At 48.3% G+C, this 15,998-nt stretch overlaps 1 protein-coding gene and 1 pseudogene across 1 annotated transcript; one reads left to right on the top strand and one right to left on the bottom strand.

Annotated features, from left to right (window-relative positions):
• Window positions 1–4,635: 4,635 nt before the first annotated feature.
• On the top strand, window positions 4,636–7,538 carry LOC120708520 (annotated as a pseudogene).
• Window positions 7,539–10,607: 3,069 nt separating this feature from the next.
• LOC120708521 lies at window positions 10,608–12,884 on the bottom strand. The gene has a single exon (XM_039993816.1). The coding sequence runs from the start codon at window positions 11,404–11,406 to the stop codon at window positions 10,888–10,890; it is 519 nt and encodes a 172-aa protein (XP_039849750.1). The 5' UTR covers window positions 11,407–12,884; the 3' UTR covers window positions 10,608–10,887.
• Window positions 12,885–15,998: the final 3,114 nt, after the last annotated feature.

The following is a 15,998-nucleotide window of genomic DNA, read 5'->3' on the forward strand; positions in this document are numbered from 1 at the left end:
GGTTCATTTCAACTTTTTATTATGTTATCATTGGATAATATATATGAAAATTTAGGGGGTTATTTGATATTATTTTATAATAGCATAAGTGGGTAATTTATATGAAGATTAGGAGGTTATTTTAGATTATTTTTTATAATGGTAGAGGTGGGTAATTTAGATACATGTTTAGGGGGTTAGTTTAGTCTATTTTCATAATGGCAAAGGTGAGAAATTTATTAAAAAAAGATAGCAGATCCAATGGCTATTATAATTAGAGTTGCCGATTGATGGACGGATGTTTCTGATTTTTGTGAGAATTTGTAGGATTTCTTTATTTTTTAAATCTGTCCACCTAGGATCCTAGCAGCTTCACCTGGAGACTTCAAAAAGAGTCTCCAATTAGTAATAGTAAGATGATTATTTATATCAGAGTTTATTTAACATAAAAAAATGTTAACATCGCGTACTCTGTAAGCCTAGGCCTCAGGTGTCGCCTCTCTCCAATCTCTGCATGTCATCAGTTACGTCTTTCCCCTCGCAAACACGTTGCATAAAGAAAAGAAGAAGATTCCTTTCAAAAAAAAATAAAGAAAAGAAGAAGAGCGCGTTCAGGTGTTGTGCGGTGAAGAAGCGGAAGCAGCAGGACGCAAGCTGCCCTGTGCTGCGACGCATGCGCTTGCATCGGCGTGCACAGTGGACCGAAAGCAACACCTGCTTGACTGAATACTGACACGGATTACTACTCAGCCAGTTAACAATTGTGCCACTGCTTTCAGGTTTCTGAACTTATTCTAGATCACCACTCAAGATTCTAGATCACCACTCAAGGCAGGCTTCCGAATTCAGACGAGTGGAAAAGCGAGGGATTAGACAATCCAGAAACATGGACTGTTTCCGATCCCTTAACGAAACTGGAGCATCTCCTCTGGTCTCTGGACACCTCACACCCACACCCCAATTGGTAAGGGTAAGTGGGTAACCACTCACCTTCTTCCATGAAACATGGAGAAGCTCCGACAATTCTTCCTTCTCCAAGGAAAGAAACGACGGAGAAGTCTGTCCAGAGGTCGACACAAGGGGATGGCTGGCTGGGGTCGCGGAGGGAGAGCTCCGAGCAGCACCGCGCGCAGAAGCAGCTGCCCCTCTCCTCAGCAAACACCACATAGAAATGTCAGCCCGTACCAAAGCTTCTTTAGTCTAGTTAGTTAGAGTAGCTGAGGTATGGTTGTCTCCACGAGGTCACGAGTTCGAATCTTAAGTGGGATAAATTTTTGCCCGTGGATAAAAAAATTCCCTCGCTGTGCTCGCCCCGGCTGCGTTTTTTGTTTTTAGAAACGTCAGCCCGTGGACCCATCCGTCTACGCCCACGAAACGGTTATTTTTTCTATAAAGAAGAAAAAGGCAGGTCGAAAGGATTAATTGTTGCGTCTTTAGCATCTGACGCCGATAATTTGCGGATGATCGCGTGCAAGTCACACGGTGGAGATGCGAGTCGGTGTCGTTAAACAATTCATGAGTGGAAGTCGAGTGAGATGCCTAACTGGTGTCGTTAATTGGTTTGCCGGGGGTGTAGCTGCAAAGTTGCCCAAAGACCAGCGTTTTGTCCTGGCGACTTGGTCGTGCTGAAGAATGGTCTTCTGCTAGGAACCGCTCGCCAGCAGTAACGATCACGGGAACCTTTTTTTTCAGCACGAAGGGGGAAAAAATGGCCCATTAAAACGTGCTCTAGCAATTCTGAAAATATTGGAAGTTTGTGGACAAATTTTGAGCCATAGTAAATAAAGAAGCTCATCATTTCTCTCCATCATATTTGTTCGTTTTCTAACGGACAACCCGTATACACAAATAGATACTTTGTAGGCTTCGTCTTGTTGTGGTAGACGTTGTTCACCAATTAGTCTACAAGTTTCTAATATAACCTTGTAATTTGTCCCTAGGAATCGCAAATCGGTATGTGCTTGATGTGTTTTTGTATGAAACTTTAGGTGAAACCCATCTAACCTGACTTTATGAATCCAAAATTGGCTTTCCATTTTTTATGTTTCATGCTTTAATTTGTAAAAAGTCTTTCTCCACATGTTAGGTTGTTTCACCTTGAATGCAATATGCAGTATATGCCTAATTTTCTCTATCAAAGAACATTCCGGTTCCATACAAATTAAATAACCAGTTATAGTAATTCATATCAAATATAATAAAGTACTATAAAGTAGTAACTTATGATAAAACTTTCACAGAATATAAATATAATTTTTAGAGCTTTGTTATAATGATTGTAAAGTACTAATGGGTATTTTTATGTACTTTTACCTTGAATTTTTTCTGGCCATTGATCAATGGAAGATATTTATAAAAAAATAAATTAAATTAGTATTTGGCCTTACTTTTTGGTACTTGGTCTCATATTTTTACCACCAGGCACTTTAGTCTAAGTACTTCCAGTACTTTCTACCTTGATCACCGTAGGATTCTTTCAGACGGACGGCTCTTGTTTTTTCAATCATTGTAAAAATTCTTCAATTTTAACATGAATTGTTAGCATCACTGGTGTGTGGCTCATTAAAGAAATATCTTTCGTGATTATTAGACCAAGAAAAACGATTCCCATGCTCACTACATGCATGTATATGTTTGCATGGTAACAGAGTTACTCAATTATTATTTAAGTTGGTTTTTTATATAAATTACTAATTTTGAAGCAGGTAATTTAGCCGCATATAAAGAGATATTTTTGCTATTATTCATGACAAAGATGGATAATTATACTACTACAACTTTTATAATGTTGAATGTAGCTAATTTAGATGCAAATTAGCAAGTTACTTTAGGTTATTTTTCATAATATTAAAGATGAATAGATTATACACGCCTTTAGGGATAGTTCGGTTTATTTTGTATAATTGCAGAGGTGGGTTATTTAGATGCAAATTACATCCAATATTGTTCTTCTCAACAAAAAATTCAATGATAGGATGCTTTGCTTTTTTAAGAATTTCTCATGCCTTTAATTCTTTTTTCTGCCATAAAGAAGCTTCAAAACAACCTCTAATTAGTAATAGTGAGGTAAGTTGTGAAAAAATAGTGTTTACTCTCAAAAGTAGGGGCGGCAAAGGGTCTTAAAATTTATCCTAGATAATCTAAGAGCCAGACCCTAAAAGGGTCGGACTCTAATTTTATACAATTTTGAACTAAAAGTATATAAGGGATGAATTATGAAGAGACCACTAGAACCATAATCCGTTACCAGAGTGATGACACTAGTCACGAGTAGGGTTCATGCATGACAAGTTCATTCAACAGATGGATGGATTTCATACCTATCCGTTAGGCGTTAACTCATCACCTCAGGACGGTCCACTGAATTTCGAGTCCATACGGTTCCCAGGAAGGCAGGAAACACATGCCAGAGAAGAAGGTTTTGCGGCAAATTGAACACGCCTACTGCATGCCTACACTTTTTGATCACATGCCTCGCACGTAATACAGTAGTAGCGTCCGTTCTCAAGGATCACATGCCTGTTGAACGAATGGCGTAGTCATTTTCAAGGAGATTAGCGATGTGGCCCATCCCAGGAGGCACCTGATGAATTTATGCCTGAGTTCACCAGGTTGAGTCATAGCCCCTATTTGGCGCCGAACTCATCTCGAACGCATTGTGAACGACATCTGAATTGGACCGAATGTGGTTGCGTTGCTTTGCTCTTTGCTGTAACATTGCTTCGTCACTTCGTTCGTCCACGGCTACTAAATCTCGTCGTATGTCAACATGTGATACATCATTAAAAATCTTACTAGGTTCAGAAAAGCTTTACCTAACATGCGTATACGTACTTTGCTTATGGTGCTAAGCAGTTTACCGAGTAGTAAAAACAAACAGGGAAAAAGCAGGGTCAAACAATTCACTTCGGCTTGGTTTTTTATAGCAAGATGTAAAAAGGAATATACAAATCAAATTTTTTGGAAAAGGGTATACAAATCAAATAAACAAGCAGGGTCAGCATAGATCAAATTAAAAAGTTATTCATCGAGAAAAAAGAAAGGGAAAAGTTTGCTAATTTTCAATCACCTGAATTTAGCAAAGTCCCGATCACCGTACAAATAAACACTCTCTAGGACTCTTATTGAGTAATTGTGAATGCTCAGCTCTCGAAAGCAACTAAAGAAAGAACCATACAACTCATGGCCATTGATCATGCACACAGCACACGTGCATCCGTATTCCCTGTAGCTCCAATCCCCAAGTAATTTAAGCTAAATTGGCTAAATAAATTACCAAGTATTTGCACGTACTAGCTTAGATCCTTTCCTTCAAATTTTAAAGCAAATTTGTTAAATCAAAATCGTCCATCTGATCCCCATAATACTATTGGACGTTTGAGCAGGTCAAAGAAACAAATCGCGACCACCAAACCCCTCCGTTCACCCAAAATCCTACCCGCCCGCGCACCCGCCTCACACGGCGGCAGCCACGTCGCCACCGTGCAGCCACGGTGTTCGCTGCTACTGGTGGGTATTCGCCCCCGTCATCCCGTCGCGAGGCTGGCCAGGGCAGCGCGCGCCGCCAGTCAAACACCACGAGCTTTGACCGGTCAACAGTCAAACTTTCCAAGGCTATATAGCCCCCGTGCAACTCCGTCCAGACAAAATCCAAGGCGCCTCTCGTTCCCTCCTCCACCTCCTCCTCGCCCACCTCATCGCCTTCCTCCACCGTGCCGGCCAGCCCGGACGTACACGACGCGACACCTCCGCACGCACGACCGGTCGTCGCAGCGCCGCGCCGCGGGTTTGATCGATCGCGAGCTGTGACCTTCGTTTTCGGTCTTCCCCGATGACCACCTCGTCGTCCGGGAGCATCGAGGCGCCGGCGAACTCGAGGCCCGGATCGTTCTCGTTCGCGAGCACGAGCTTCACGGACATGCTGGGGGGCTCCGCGGCCGCGGCCGGCGGGGCGTCGAGGTACAAGGCGATGACCCCGCCGTCCCTGCCGCTGTCGCCACCGCCGGTGTCGCCCTCGTCCTTCTTCAACATCCCCGGCGGCCTGAACCCCGCCGACTTCCTCGACTCGCCGGCCCTCCTCACCTCCAGTGTAAGCACGGGCGAACCGCGTCAGCCCGCGACGCCATTCCCTTTGCCATTTCTTCAACAAGTTTGTTGCTGTGAGAAATGCTAATGCGCTCTGCTCGTGTTTCAGTTCTTCCCGTCGCCGACGACGAACGCATTCGCCTCGCAGCAGTTCAGCTGGCTGGCGCCGCAGGGCGCGGAGCAAGGCGGCGGCAAGGACGAGCAGAGGCAGTCGTACCCGGACTTCTCGTTCCAGACGGCGCCGACGACCGAAGAGGCCGTGCGGACGACGACGACCTTCCAGCAGCCACCGGTTCCACCGGCCCCACTGGTGAGATCAGCATCCATCCTCTCTGCTGTCACCCTCTCGTGTGTTCCTGCTTTCTGACTTTGTCCAAAAGAGACTACTACTAGTAGCATATAGTGTCCTAAACTATTTGTTAATCATCAAGGACACAAATATAAAAACAACACTTGGGGTAGCACCCCAAAAAAGCATCATGTCATGATCTCGTAATCTTTTTTGTCTGTACTGTAATTGTCAAAGACAAAATTATATACTAGAAGAAGGAATCTCTAATGCCCTCTGCGACACTTCAGGGTGAAGAGGCATACAGAAGTCAGCAGCAGCAGCAGCAGCAGCAGCAACCCTGGAGCTACCAGCAGCAGCAACCAGGCATGGACGCGGGCTCCAGCCAGGCGGCCTACGGCGGGCCGTTCCAGGCAGCAGGCTCGTCGGACGCCGCCGCGATGGCGCCGGCGAGCTGCGGGTACAGCCAGGCGCAGTCGCAGAGGCGGTCGTCGGACGACGGGTACAACTGGCGCAAGTACGGGCAGAAGCAGGTGAAGGGGAGCGAGAACCCGCGCAGCTACTACAAGTGCACCTTCCTGGGCTGCCCCACCAAGAAGAAGGTGGAGCGGTCGCTGGACGGCCAGATCACCGAGATCGTGTACAAGGGCGCGCACAACCACGCCAAGCCGCAGAACACGCGCAGGAACTCCAGCGCGGCGGCGGCGCAGCTGCTGCAGGGCGCCGGCGAGGCGGCGTCGGAGCACTCGTTCGGCGGCACGCCTGTCGCGACGCCCGAGAACTCCTCGGCGTCCTTCGGGGACGACGAGGCCGGCGGCGCGGGCTCGCCGCGGGCCGGGATCGCCGGCGGCGACGAGTTCGACGAGGACGAGCCGGATTCCAAGAGATGGTGAGTGCTCGGTCGCAAAAGTCTTGGCGCCAAGCTGTCTCTGTTGCGCTCTTAATTGGAACGCAAGTGGAACTGAATCAATCCATGTTGCTTTTGTCAGGAGGAAAGACGGCGACGGCGACGGGATCTCCATGGCCGGCAACCGCACGGTGCGCGAGCCGAGGGTCGTTGTCCAGACCATGAGCGACATCGACATCCTCGATGACGGCTACCGCTGGAGGAAGTACGGGCAGAAGGTGGTGAAGGGAAACCCCAACCCAAGGTAATATAAGAAACCCCACAAAACAAGCTCAGCTTTATGGAACGTTTTGCTCGCTGCGCTTCAAGTGTGAACTTGTGCTTAAGAATTAATCATTTTTTTGCGACTACTACAGGAGCTACTACAAGTGCACGACGGCCGGGTGCCCGGTGCGGAAGCACGTGGAGCGCGCGTCGCACGACCTGCGCGCCGTGATCACCACGTACGAGGGCAAGCACAACCACGACGTGCCCGCCGCGCGGGGCAGCGCCGCGCTGTACCGGCCCGCGCCGCCGCCGGCGGACACCTACCTCGCCGCGGCCCCCGGCGTGAGGCCGCCGGCGCCCATGGCGGCCTACCAGACGGGGCAGCAGTACGGGTTCGGCGGGCCGAGCTCGTTCGGCGGCGCGGCGGCGGCGGCTTCGGGTTCCCCTCCGGCTTCGACAACCCGATGGGGTCGTACATGAGCCAGCACGAGCAGCAGCAGCGGCAGAACGACGCGATGCACGCGTCGAGGGCCAAGGAGGAGCCCAGGGAGGACATGGCGTTCTTCCCGCAGTCGATGATGTACAACTGACGACAGGAGGAGCTGAGGACACGACACGACGTCGCGGGAAATGGCAAGACATGACGCGATGTCCGTAATAGGGTTGCTGTATCTAGGATAGATAGGGTTTGAACAGATTTATTTCTTTATTTGTTTGGAGGCCTCCATGTCGCTTGCCGAAAATGGGGTCCTCCCTTAACACGTGGAGGGGGGGGGGGTGACTACTAGGATCATAGGACTCAGGACAAGCTAGAAAAAGGGTATCAACAGTTTTGTTCTTCGATTATTATTTTTTGCACGAAAATGTTGTAATCAAAATTGAATGGTAATTTTGCATCACAGAACATCGTTCAAGATTCAAATTGATCGATCTCCGATACATCAGGTCGTGCGTGCCGCTAGTGCTATGGTGTGTTTTTGCTCTACAGAAAATTGCAGGCAAGTGTAACTGTAACCGATTAACTAAGGCACGTTTACCAAAGTTCTTAATACCTCAACGGTTTCTGGTCAATTTCTCTTCCCTGCCAAACTGCACGTACCAGTACCGTTCGTCGTCTCTAGTCTCTACACGGCTACACCTCCATTTTTCAGGTGCACGTACGCATGGCCCAAATGCAATGAGTAGAAATTGCGAACCGGTCAGCAACTCATCATGCCGGTCCCTCGTACCTGAGTTTTTTTTTACAAAAAAAACGTGCACACGGATTTGACCGTGGATTCTGACCGCGGTTCCTCCATGTCTAGCTCACTTAGTTCGGCAGGCTGGAGCTGTAGGCTGGAGTTGTATGAGAAAAAAATACTGTTGGGCTAACTAGAGCTAGAGCTGGTGGCTGGAGCGGTGTGTGAGAGGAATACCGTAGAGCTGGAGTTTCTACCTGACCGTTTGTCAGGGTCGTCAGAAACACAAATGCGCAGACCCGCGGTCGCCGAGCAAGGCCGCGCAGGTCAGCCGCACTTTGGCCATGGGTGGATCATCAAGGGGAGGGTCACGCGGCGTGCGAGGTCAAATTCCGTTCAGCGCACAGACGCTGTGGTAACCCTAGCGTAGCAGTGTTTCAAAAAAAAAAACTCGCGTAGCAGCATTTGCTCCTCGGGCGCCAGACGAGAGGGAGCGAGGCAGAGTCCTGGGCCCCAGCCTCCAGAAAGGCAGAAACGTTGCCGTCGACGACCGCCTTGCCGTCGACGACCGCCTCGCGCGTTCCCAACCGCAAACCGCGCCCCGGTCACGGACCGAACGCGCCGGGCAAGGACCGCGCTCCAGCCTCCAGTTGGGTTGGACTTGGATGGGGGGCGCGGCGCGGCACGAAGGACCGGATCAAACAGAGCAGCGGTGGCGGCTCCCGTCCCGTCCGTTGATGCGGTCAGGGGATTCCGATCGGCCGGGGCGCCAGAGCCTGCGGTCGAGGGATCACGTGAGCCAAGCTCGCCGGGTCTCGCCGCCGATGCCCTGCACGTCGCGGTCGCGTTTGACACGGCCGCGCCGCGCGCCCTGGGGCAAAAATTCGGAAGACACCCCGTCGTCGGTCTGCAACGCACGATTGGCCGCGACGCTGTTGGGACGAAACTAGTAGGCTGCTAGGGGTTTTTCCACCTCTGACCAAAACGACCTGGAGGTAAAAGGAGAGGCGTCGAGGAGCAAGCAACAGGTGCAGCCGTGCAGGTCCCAGAAGCAAGACGTCATGTGCGGACAGAGTCGGAGAAATACTGTATCTGCTGATCGAGGGCGACGATAGTATAGATGCTTCTGTTACACTGGTTCCTGTACGACTTCAACAGAGGCGGCATGCTAGCGCCGTACCTGTACGGAGGGTTCCAAAAAAAAATGAAGTGCCTGTACGAGCTTACCGTGCGTAGCGTGCCGGAGCACCATCCCCGACGGCCAGAGCATTTTTAGTTTTGAAAGGGACGGCCACAGCATTTTTGACTCAACTAAAATAGTGCTAAACTTTCAGGTCACGTTGACTGTAATTTTTTTTTAAAGTTAACTGGCTCACTGCCAAATTCCAAATGTCTCTTCTACGGGGCTTCATCTTTTTTTTTTACTTCGGCCCAATAAAGATTATAGGCCCAAATACACAAACCTTCCCACCTCCCAGTGCCGCCAGCCCGCCACCCAACGCGCGCACAGCTTGCAAAGCTTTCTTCCTGCTCTGTATTTGCTGCGTTGGCAATCCTCTAATAGGAATCTTAGCACCCAAACGTCAGAAGAACTCATCGAATCTTCATGTAAATTATCATGCGAGTGCATGTGCGATCGAGGCGAGCACACCGAAACAGTGGCGGAGGATGGCGAAAATTTTAGGTGTGACGGTGGATTACTAGATTATGTTCAAATATTATACGAAAAGAAAGGTTCACAATAAAAATATGATTTAGAAGTATCTTAAATGAAGAAAAACACGTAAAGTACGCATCAAATCAACAATTGGACCAAACTCGCGAGTGACGCCTTGCACACAACCCCGAACGCGCCCTCCCCAAGCTTCTTCCCGAGCACGAAGTCGTCCTGCCCCTGCCCGAGCATCAAGTCAGCACAAATGGTGGCTGTAGAGGACAGGTTTCGGAACTAAAGCGCGAACACACCTTGCGGAAGGTAGGGCGGAACTGCGGAAGACTGGAGTGAAGGCCGAGCCGGGCAGTACTGGAGCCGGGGAGGCAGCGAGGTGCCCAGGCCGGGCGCGTCGGGGCCGGAGGGGCGGAGGGCGACGGCGCCGCTGCAGGGAGCCGGGATCTCGATCTGGGCGAGGGCGTCGGGTGCGGCAGGCGCGTTGGGGCCGGAGGGGCAGAGGGCCGATGTATATTTCCAGTTTCCCACTATGGGCCGGGCCGAGGCAGTACTGGGTCGAGGTATGGCAAGAGCCACACCTCGCCACACTGGGCCCTCCGCCACTGCACCGAAACGGCTTGTGACTTGTGAGAGAACACGATGGGCGCCCCATGTTATGTTGGCTCCGTCAAGGCAACGCAAGGCGTACCACCACCAGGGTTAACCATTTCGTTTTTCGGTCAAATCCCGGTGTTTAGCGGAAACGAAATTCCGTTCCGAAATTTCGGTAAATTTCGGCGAATTTCGTTGAATTTCGATCGAAATTTGTTGAATTTTGAATTTGAAAACGAAATATACCGAAATTTCGAATCCCGGTAACTAGCGGAAACGAAAAATTTTCCGAAATTTCGCCGAAATTGTTAACCCTGACCACCACTCGGTGGCAGAACAAATGAATCAGGTCCTTGTAGATTTTTTTAAAGAGTTATTATTAGGGTTTACATAATCTACGGAACATATACACTCACCTCCAGATTTTTTTTTTCAAAAATAAAGCTCGTTTCCGTTTCCAGGTCTTGGATCTGTCTTTGGTCTTAACACTGTATACATTCTGAGTACTGTTATTTAAGCTGTGTTGCACATACACCAAAGGAGTATTAAATTTGAAGTAGTAGTACGTAGAAATGATTGCTGGCAATGCAACTTGCTTCAAAATTTGTCTTGTTGATTTTAGCTTTAAAGCGTCGAGGCGCCTCCACCATGTTAGTTTTGACTCGAGCGTGTCATAACAAATTAAACGGAGAAGAGTCGACAAGTGACAAATTTGCTTGAAATTTCGGATGAACTCAACCAAATCTCTGTACAGTTTGGGGCTCTTACAATTATTTTGTCACAGTTTCCCCCCTCATCTCCCGAGCTAAAGACCGCTCAACCCTTTGGACATCGCAATACAGAGTCGTCAGGGTATCGAGAGGTTAGAACCGGCCGGACGGAGACACGTCCTCGATCGGGGTATTCACATCGGCAGATCGGAAAGAAAACCAAAAGAATAGGCGAGACGGAGGAGAAGAGGGAAGGGAGCTCTTCGAGCTCTCTAATCCGAGGCCTCCTCCACGATGCTCTCCAGCTGCGGCCGCCACACGCCGACGCGGGCGCCGCTCCGCCGCCTCCGGTGGCCGCCGCTCGACGCGGTCTTCTCGGACAGCAGCTCCCTCAGGTAGTTGTCCTGCTCCGCCGTGTCGCCGGCGGTCTTCTTGGCGTGGTGGTGGCGGCCCGGCCGCTTGCCGCCGCCGCCGCTCTTCTTGGAGCCGCCCTGCTTCTTGCTCCGCCGGTCCGCCGGCAGGGTGGCCGAGGGGATGAGGAAGTAGATGCGGCCGCGCTTGAGCTCGGAGTCGGGCGACACGATGACGAGCTTCTTGGAGGCGCACCCGGGCGCGCCGGTGGGGGACCACGCCGTGGTGAGCGTGTGGTTGGGGTTCGCGGCGAGCACGGAGGCCGCGGCCACCGGGCAGCTGAACTCGTCGACGTGCCCGCTGAGGTGCACGATGCGGACGACGTCGAGGGCGCCGCAGGGGACCATGCAGGCCAGGCAGCACCGCAAGCTGTTGCCCATGTCGCTGTCGTCGTCGTCGGCGGTGGTGACTGGTGGTGCCCGACCGCTGGGCGTGGGCACAGCTGGGCTTCTTGATTGCAACTCGGAAGAACTCCTTGTGATGGGTGTGGGGGAGGCTCGCGGCGCCTATATATAGCGCGCCAAGTGGAAGTGGACCTGGGGGTTCTGCCATGCTGCCATCTCAAAGTCATAGCTATCCTGCTGGCTCCGGGGATTGAATAATGCTTGAAGAAAAGAATTGAATAGTGAGGCTGCTCGTACAAATAAGTACGTCCTGTTTAGGCTAAGGTACACACAGTCTTCTTCCACATAAAACTTTCAAATTTGTGTGGTGTGCAGAGCTGTAGGCAAAATTTTGGAACACGACACTTGCATCGTTTTGTGTAAATTCTTGTGGTACTTTTAGATTCCAAACAGAACCTAAGTAGTAAAATATTAAATTCTTATACTTTCCTATACCGTTCATGTACCGAGCTACATGCAGTATGCCACAGTACTTGTTTTTTTTAATAAACTTCTTGTTTTTTTTAAAGAATACTTCTTGTTGGTGATCATGAACGAGATAATGAGTTTGCCTGAAACCAAAACAGTTAACTGATTGATTTTTGGTTCAGTGCTTTCTAGCAATTCTAAGATATTAGAGCTGAATATAACTGTATAACCACCTAATTTTGAAACAATCAAAATAATTAAGTCTCAAAAAATGTAGCCATTTGTAAGAGTAGCATGAAGAGGAATTATATCTTCCTGTGCTCAGTCACATCTTCTGGTTCTAGCATTATTGATGTGGTATTATATGCCCATCTTTCCCTCAAATATGTCTACTTGATAAAAGAATACTACATTTGTGCTCGAGGACAAAGAATGGCACCGTGCATCATGTTCCCGGGGTCCGCTTGATTTTTTTTTTGAAAAATATAACCTGCTTTTATAGATAGCGAATAAGGTTTAGGATGCAAGCAAACAAAAACTGGCACCGTTGGGGTTACCAACTTACAAAGAACGGACTAGCATAACAAGGGCCCGCTTGATTCTCTCTCTCTCTCTCTCTCTCTCCAGTATTCTGCGCTCTGCCTCACTGGATACGTGTTTGTTTGGTTTCCGATAGATTCCTTTGGGCGTACGCGTATCTCTGAACTAGTTTCCGCTAGCGATCCAAAATCCAAGATGGCAGAGTGTTAGATTATTCAGCCAATAATTTGAAATCCGCCAGGAAGGATGTCATTAGCATGGCCCTGGAACTCTAATCTCGCCGAGGAAGCTGCCGCGAAGGAGCCTGGTTGCAATGATTAGGAATAATCCCCCTCCTCTTGTGTTGCCTGGGACGGTTCTCATATCTCAAGGAGAACATTCCTCATGACCGGTAATAGCAATTAGAAGGCATTTTCAGGGCCGTGAGAGAGAGAGGATTGTGTGAGCTCCAAAGTACTCTAAGTTCAACACGATGTCCTTATGATAAGCATGGTGATTTTGTTGGAGTAATGGGCTTGGCCCATTTATTCTAAAGCATTAAAAGAATTTAAAGCCCACTATTAATGCTAGGAAATCAATGTTTAATTCCGTATCGGGAATTGAGGAGGATCTCAACCGACTTAAAAGGTGGACTTCTTGTACACCACTTGTGAAGCCGGTAAGAGGAGGACGGTGAACCACACGCGCGCGCGCTCGCTCGCCTCGCCGAGCCATGGCCTCAATTCCCGGTGCGATGTGATGGCTATTTTGCCGTTGACAGCAATTAATCGTGCGATTAAACGTGCAATTAAATCTGTAATTAATGGCCATAACCGCATCACCTAAATGACTCTGATGGTGTCCAGGTTCAACGATCCTGAGCACCTGAGTCACTATATAAGGAGTGCCATTTCCCTCATCCATTCTGCACCAGAGCACTGAGGCAACTCGGCTCCTCTTTTCTCCCTCTCCAGTTGCAACAACTGAGTTCCCCAACGCTAATTTCTGCGCGCACAGAATTAGCGTGAGCAGGCCTCCGAAACCTTGCTCGCCTTGAGATCCTGCACGGGATAGGCGGGCAATCAGGTTTTTGGGTAACGCTTTAGCGTGACTGCTCAAAAATACTAAGGCTTTGCCCGATTGAACGACTACTTCCTGGTGGACGAGCCGAACGACTACGTCGACTACATTCTGGTGGCCGAACGACTACGTCGACTACATCTTGGTGACCGTTCGCGGGACTGCACTGCGAACTTCTTCCTGCACCGATTTAGTTCGACTACTTCGACTGAGGCCAACCGAGTAGATGTCTACTCCAGTTGGTAACAGCGCAGCCAATGCCTCCGGCAACGGCCCCGCTTTAGGGTACTCCCTGAAACTTTGGTTATTTATATTGTTTATGCTTATATGTGTGATAAGTATAAACATGTTCACATGTTTTATTTTACTCCTTAAAGTCATAGAAATATTGCTAGTTTATACATCTAATTTTGGAATTAAAATATACCGAAAATTGCCTAGATGTCTAACAATCCAAAAACCTGATTATGTTAATAGGCTTTCGGTATCTAGCTTTGCTGCATCAATCAAACCATCACCTTTTGATGGTTCAAATTACAAACGTTGGCAAGAGCGGCTTATACTGTGGTTAACACTATCGAGAGTGATCCATGTGAAAGAGGGTAAGCCTGAACAATTCTCTCCAGAGGAAGGGAGTGCGTTCGATGAGGCTGATATCCTCTTTCGAGGCTTGATCATTAGTGTTCTCGGTGATAACCTGGTGGATTCTTATATCCGGCTGCCAACTGGCAAAGCTTTGTGGGATGCTCTTGAGGCTCAATATGGAGTATCTGACGCCGGGAGTGAGTTGTATATCATGGAGCAGTTCCTTGAGTACAGGATGGTCGAAGACCGTTCTGTAGTGGAACAGGCTCATGAAATACATACTCTGGCAAAAGATCTCAAAAATTGCAGCAAAGAGTCCCCATGTGTGTTACCCAATAAGTTTGTGGCTGGAGGTATAATCTCTAAGCTGCCACCTTCTTGGAGGGACTTTGCTACTTCTCTAAAACATAAGAGACAGGAGTTCACAATAGATGGACTCATAGGGACTCTTGATGTTGAGGAGAAGGCGAGAGCAAAGGACATACGTGGGAAAGGAGTTGTTGGTGCTTCAAGTGCCAATCTTGTTCAGAAGAACAACTCCCATAAGAACAAGAAAAAGCCACCGCAGAACCAACCAAAGACTAAGAAGACAACCACTTTTAAGAAGAAGAAGAAGAAGACGGGAGCTTGCTATGTGTGTGCCAGTACGGATCACTTTGCTGCAAAGTGTCCGAACCGCAAAGGCAACGACTCCGCCAACATGGTTATTAGCGAGCCTGGAGGAACTTCGGGGTACGGTAATTTATTACCTACTGTTCTTTCAGTCTTTGGTTCACCCGAGTGGTGGGTTGACACTGGTGCTAATATTCATGTTTGTGCTGATGCTTCTTTGTTCTCTTCTTACCAGACCGGCGGGACTTCCTCCTTGCTGATGGGGAACGGATCACATGCGCGTGTTCTTGGTGTTGGTACGGTAAATCTGAAGTTTACTTCGGGGAAGACCGTGCAGCTAAAGAACGTGCAGCATGTCCCCACCATCAAGAAGAATTTAGTCAGCGGCTCTCTACTGTGTAGAGATGGTTTCAAATTAGTCTTTGAGTCCAATAAATGTATCTTGTCTAAGTTTGGTACTTTTGTTGGAAAAGGTTATGAAAGCGGAGGTTTGTTCCGTCTTTCTTTATCAGATGTTTGTAATAAAATTGCATACAATGTTATTAACGTTGATGAAACAAATGTTTGGCATTCGAGGCTTTGTCACGTTAATTTTGGTTGTATGATGCGCTTAGCTAATTTGAGCTTAATTCCAAAGTTCACTTTTGTCAAAAATTCTAAGTGTCATGTATGTGTTGAATCAAAACAAACTCGTAAGCCTCATAAGACCGCGGAGGCAAGGAGCTTGGCACCCTTAGAATTAATTCATTCCGATTTGTGCGAAATGAATGGAGTGTTGACAAAAGGTGGTAAAAAATATTTCATGACTTTGATTGATGATAGTACTAGATTTTGTTACATCTATTTGTTGAAGTCAAAAGATGAAGCTTTACACTACTTTAAAATCTATAAAGCTGAAGTAGAAAACCAACTTGAGAGAAAGATCAAAAGAGTTAGGTCAGATCGTGGTGGCGAGTATTTCTCAAATTTATTTACTTTATTCTGCGAGGAACATGGTATTATTCATGAGAGGACGCCTCCCTATTCACCTCAGTCAAATGGGGTTGCCGAAAGAAAGAACCGCACTCTAACGGATTTGGTTAACGCCATGTTAGATACAGCGGGACTTTCCAAGGAATGGTGGGGTGAGGCTATATTGACTGCATGTCATGTCCTAAACCGTGTTCCTACAAAGAATAAAGAGATAACTCCTTTCGAGGAATGGGAGAAGAAAAGGCCAACACTGTCATATTTACGTAAATGGGGTTGTTTGGCAAAAGTGAGTGTGCCAATAACCAAGAAACGTAAGCTTGGACCTAAAACTGTGGATTGTATCTTTCTAGGTTATGCTATTCACAGCGTTGGATATAGATTTTTAATAGTGA

Source organism: Panicum virgatum, chromosome 5K, assembly GCF_016808335.1.
Source record: "Panicum virgatum strain AP13 chromosome 5K, P.virgatum_v5, whole genome shotgun sequence".
In the NCBI taxonomy this organism is placed as follows: Eukaryota; Viridiplantae; Streptophyta; class Magnoliopsida; order Poales; family Poaceae; genus Panicum; species Panicum virgatum.

Bases quoted from the DNA above. Each gene is read 5' to 3' on its own strand.
- LOC120708521 (XM_039993816.1), bottom strand. From the start codon at position 11,406: ATGGGCAACAGCTTGCGGTGCTGCCTGGCCTGCATGGTCCCCTGCGGC.